We start from the raw sequence: 5,500 nt of genomic DNA, 5'->3' as shown, positions 1-5,500 counted from the left end.
AAGGTTTAAAGTTAAGGAAACAACAAATGCGAAATATATTTGCAATATTAGCGGCCGTCACAGGTAAAATAACCGGAATGTGCTGAACAATCTGCATCCGTGCCTCAAAAGGCCTAGTTACACAGGGCAAAATGCCACGCGCGAGCAAGAATGCGCTGATCGGCACTGAACACCTCTCAATCTAATTCCTCTCTCTTCCAACTCCTCTGTCTCATTCACCTCGCTCTTCGTTTCTCCATCCACACCTACATCTATAATTCTCAATTTACCACCCACCATCCACTTCGTCGTTGATACTGCTGCTGCCGTAGGTGCAGCTCTCACCTCACCACATGCAACAGTCATTACATCAGAAGGATTAATTTACCGAATGGAGGAAAGCAAAGACAATAAAAAGGGGTCCATATAATCCAACTTTGCAGTCTTAAATACTGTATGGAAGAGGATAATTTGTATTAACTGCCTCTCTACTCTCCTCCGTGCCTCATCGTGAATTCATTAGCGTTGCAAACCAATGCAATAATAGGAGGACGATCAATATCTGTCATCTTGTGCTGGTGCTGCGGATGGATTTCTCTGCTAGGCGAATAATTGCAAAAGCAAAACTACATGTGAGGTGATATTACGCATATTTGGAATGTCCTTTATAATATGATGCTACGTGTAAATTCAATCATAACGCTTCAGTCTTCTTTAGAACACATGCACGGATTAAGGGTGGACAAAGGCAGCTCTTTACACGAGCTTGAATGCGCCTCAACCATTCTCGCCCTCTTCTTCTCTTCACCTTCATCTTTCCTTCCTCCGCTTCCGCCTCCACCTTTACCTCCGCCCTCGCCTCCAACTTCACCTCTACCTCCTTCTCCACATCCACCGAACTCTCCATTCTTCTTCTCGTTCTCACCTCTATTCTTCTTCGCCTCAAGCTCGCTGACTGACTCCCTCCGTTTAGGTATGGAGTATTAGTTCTCTGAATAGCCTCAAATAAATGACCTTAGAGCTGATTTATCAGTCTACTGCCTTTTGATGCGTTCAAGCCTGCCAAATTGTCAATCTCTGGCAAGACGTCACCCTGTGTTAACTGATTTATTTCATCAACACTCTCTCATTTCTTTTTTGCCACGCTTCTCAACCGGATTTCTTTCCTCCACCCCACACATCTTCTCTCCCTACCTTTTGGGCATTTTGATAACTGATGGATAAGGCGACTACAAGAAATTCTCAGGTTCAAATTTTTCCAATTTCATAAAACTTCAAGTAACGTTTATTTATTTAACGTATTACTTCCTCATGATTTTTTTCTTTAGATTTTATAAATAGTGTTTTTTTGAACTTTCCATTATTCTCTCACCACCCAGCCTCATTCTTCCCTTCTCTGCGTGTTTCTCAAGCCTTTACCAGCCCTCTGCTTTTCGTCTTTTTTGTCTTTTTTCTCTAAATTTTAACCTAGTGCTCTCCAACCTACGAGTTCTCTGTTAAAATAAATTTAATCTTTTTGCATTTTTACTAAAGTTTTTATTTCTTATTTTCCATTCCTCTCTGCCTTTTTGTGAGGAGGGGGAGGGGAAATCTTTTAAAAAATAGTTTATACGATTTTTCCTTGTGCGTGGGCATGGAAATCATCAAGCATTTAAGAGATGCCGTGTTTCCTCTTCCATGATCGTAAAATTTCCTTCGTTTCTTCCCTTTTCGTTTTCATACAGCTCTGCTTCATTAAATGTGTTCCTGTTGTTTTTCTGTACAGCTTTCTTCTCCTTTTTCTTCTCTCATTTTTGTTACAATTTAAGAAATTTATCTTATTCCAATGTTTTTTTAATAATTTTGAGGGTACGGGTTGTCTTGCATTTTGCCTCTATTTGGAGAACATGGTAATGGGCTGAGAGACAGAAATCGTGCAAGAGGTTGATTAGGACCTCGGTGATTGTCTTTTGGCCTATCCGATGCAGCTGGCTGTGGTGCGCTCTCTCCTACTTTTCTCGAGTTTCTATTCCACTTTTCAGCAAACGTTGGTCAATGTCAATGGAAGCAATTCGAGCCTGTCTGCTTCATAAAGGGTTTGAAGGTTTTGGTAGCTTGACGAAAATGTGGTCCATGACTGCACCGCATGGATTTAACTTGAAAGATTTCTCTCCAGAGTGGGGTGGAGGAGATGAATTGCTGAGGTTCCCACTTTGATAAAGCCCCTCTTGGTTCTTGCCTACTGATGAAGAATTATGAACCACGATTAAGGGTTATTTGGAGATTACCATGGGGAATTAGTGAGAGGAGATATCCCTTTAACTGTAATTAGAAAACCCCTGCTTTCTCCTCCCTCTTCAAGTCCAAATTTTTTTCTCTATGCCACCTTACTGCTGATTGACGGATCACTGCCTCCCTTGGTTATCAAACTACAAAACTTCCCTCCAACTGTTGCATTTTCGTTACTAATGCACAGTAAACTGTAGTAGCTAAAGGGGACAAAACTCCTCCATGCGTGTTAAAAGTATTTTAAACGAGTTCAAATCCTTTACTTTTTAACTCAGTGACATTTGTGGACCAGTGGCCAAGTGCAACGACGAGTAGTGGTGTTAGTAAATTGTTTGTCTGTTCACTTTTGTGCACAGGACTTTACTGTGCTTATTCTTCTTGACAAAGGTAAGAGACCACAAACCATAGGTAAAAATCAAGGAAATAATTAACTAGTTAATTTTGTTCTACTTACTTTTTTATTATACCTGGCCTTAAAACTTCGTTCGTGTATGCCTCACTCTGCGTTTCCTCCAATTCATTGGGTTTATATGTTATAGGGAGAGGGCGGGCTAGCAAATCCTTCTCGAGGTTATTTGAGTGCTCAAGTTGTTTTGATAGGTACTCATAATCAACATTACCTCCATCATTCAATAGGGCTCTTGTTTCACCTTTAGAATGACAAATGTAATATCCGTCTGGGAAAGGTGCCTCTAGGCCTGTCCCCAAATTTAGAGAAACGCCTCCTCCACACAAGCGCAATCAGATGGCACCTCTCATTCTCTCCATGTTGCTAATCCTGAAGATGATGGTGAAGTGATTGCAACCGTGGCGCTCCTAGAAATAGCCATAAGGCGTAAGTATCACAAGAAATGTTTTTTTTCTAATCCCAGGAATGACTGAATTGGAAGTAACCACGGATTACTTGGAGGGATTGGGGTGTTGCTTCATGAAGCTTGTAGAACGCATGTCTGACGCTATCGTGGAATTACACAACAGACCAATCGGCCGTAGATGTCGCTCCCGGGGTTGATAATCCTCGACTCTGGTCACAAGAGTAGTCAACTTGTCAGACATAGGAAGACTTGTCAGTCAACACGGTAGACGTTAGTTATGCGCCCAGAACCAAACTGGGACTAGTATGGCGTGGCATTCATTAAAGCTATTAGTGGCAGATCATTTGCCTTGTTTATGAGGGTGTGTATGCGGCGGATAGGGTTTATAGACATTGGCTCCCTCGGTTTCCACATAAACTTTTCCTACAATTCCTTTCCATTGACCTCCACTTTAGTTCCTTCCATTTCAGCTGACTTGAAAGCACTGATTCTTCGTCAAGGCAGAGCTGTGGGATCATCGAGAGAAGAGAAGATTTTTGATGATATTAGGAGCGGGGGAGAAATGAATGAGAAAGAACTGGAAGAGCAATAATTTGGCTATTTGCTTTCCTAAGTGTTCTTCTTTTACTCTTCCATATCAAAAGGGCTACAGTAATGAAGAGAGTGCAATGGATATAACGGAATTGGCATAAAAGGATTGTCATGCTCTCCCTCTTATGCGACAGTAGTAAAGTTATACCAGGAAATAAAGTGTTGTAAATGAAGGGGATGCTAGACGTAGATGAGGAGAGGAGGTGTGGAAGAAGTGGGAGTTGGATGGCGAAGTGAGGATGGGAAGGAAGCCATGTAGAAGTAGGGTGTGATGGAGACGCGGATAAGCCGTGCATGTTCACCAACTTATCCACTCTTTACTTTTCTTTTTTCATTCTACTTTACGTCTTTCCTATTTCTTGAGAAGGGTTTCAAGCAAGCTTCATAGATTTACAGCTGACGCTGTCTTACGGCACGCTAGGGATTACTTGAAGGAAGATGGTACAATGAAATTGGCAAACAGATGTCACGGAAATGAGGGGCTGGCCACAGACGAGTACTAGAGTAGTACGTATTAAAAAACTAATGATGCGGCATCGCTTTGAAATCAGATGGAATAATTCTAGGATATTTTAGCACAAATATCGGTTGCAACATGAGGCCATTTTATTGATATTTGTTCAAGCAACGAAACAAATGCGTCAATCAATCGTATGTTCCTCTGTAAACTGTAGGGGAGACCTATATTAAGCAAATCCAATCTCAGTGCAAATCTACGAAAAATTTATTTCTAAAATTCAATTCCATCCCACCGACCAATTGTAATAGTCTATCAGACCTGAGCGAAGGCGGGGGTTTTTTATTGTTGTATGAATAGGAGCATTGTGAGAGTTTAAATAGGCGTTTCTTAATGAAGAATGTAGCTTATTAATGCACTAGTAGCTTCTTTATGTCGTTATTAAGGTCTGGCACTTTGTCGCAATATTCCTTGACGTTAGTGACAATAATCGTCAACGTAGATGAGGACCTGCCTCATACGGATAGTATTGTATGCTCTCTAACAATGGTTAGTTGGGGCTCGTTTGACCAAGATGTCTCTTACCTTCTTCTGTAAGCAGTGCAAAGTCAATCGGTTTGACGAGACAGCACCATTGTAAGAATTGGGCGTATTGACCTACAGCCTCCAGTGAACCGCTATGGTAAACGTATCCACCTCCAGTGGATATGCGTGGACTTCTTTACCAGAAGGAACGAAGTGACTCTTACCAAACGCTAATTATTTTATGCTTGCACAAGACCAAGACCACAAAGCTATGCATATTTAAGTCCTGCCTTTGAGCAACATTGTCTCCAGAGGCTAATAGGGGCTTAGAAAGACGGGCACAACTTCGAATTAGTGGCAAACCTGCATCCCTTAAGTAGTCTCACATTGAATCAGATCACTTTACATCTTCTCCTAGCAAAATTTCTGAAAGGCAACATGGACAAGTAAGGTATTATATTAACTAAAATGTAAATGGCTGAATTCTGGCCTGTATAGTAAGCCTCTGCTTGCGTTTAAAGCTCATCAATTTGTAATTCTAGTGATATTAACATTTTCACAGCCCATATGATGTGAAGGAAAGTTGTTACATTTGCGAAGTTAATGAATAGTAAAATATACAGGTGGTAGGTGAAGCACTGATTTCTCTTCAGCCGTTAGAATGATCTAGGAAATCCGATGCACCGTGTTCTGTGACTACTCAGCCATGTCCTCAGTTCGCATTGTCCAATGATTCGCAATACTTTCAAGGACGAGATATTTGAGTCATACGTGCCAAATTTTACCTCTCCACTCAGAATGCTTTGATGACATGACAAGAGATTAATTGTGAATGATGATTAATAGGTGCATTGTTTTGATATGC

General features: G+C 41.1%; 1 protein-coding gene across 1 annotated transcript; it reads left to right on the top strand. All coding sequences in view use genetic code 11, as the record gives it.

Moving 5' to 3' along the window:
* Positions 1-749: 749 nt before the first annotated feature.
* Positions 750-3,259, top strand: EGR_09954 (hypothetical protein; the record flags this gene model as incomplete). The annotated part of the gene is made up of 3 exons (XM_024499203.1): positions 750-896; positions 2,962-3,082; positions 3,120-3,259. 3 exons carry the CDS (start codon positions 750-752, stop codon positions 3,257-3,259), a joined length of 408 nt encoding a protein of 135 aa, XP_024346387.1.
* Between the last annotated feature and the right edge of the window lie 2,241 nt (positions 3,260-5,500).

This window comes from Echinococcus granulosus, assembly GCF_000524195.1.
Source record: "Echinococcus granulosus chromosome Unknown EG_S00178, whole genome shotgun sequence".
Taxonomy (NCBI): domain Eukaryota; kingdom Metazoa; phylum Platyhelminthes; class Cestoda; order Cyclophyllidea; family Taeniidae; genus Echinococcus; species Echinococcus granulosus.
The sequence above is the reverse complement of the archived record's forward strand: the minus strand, read 5'-3'. Positions and strand labels throughout refer to the sequence as shown.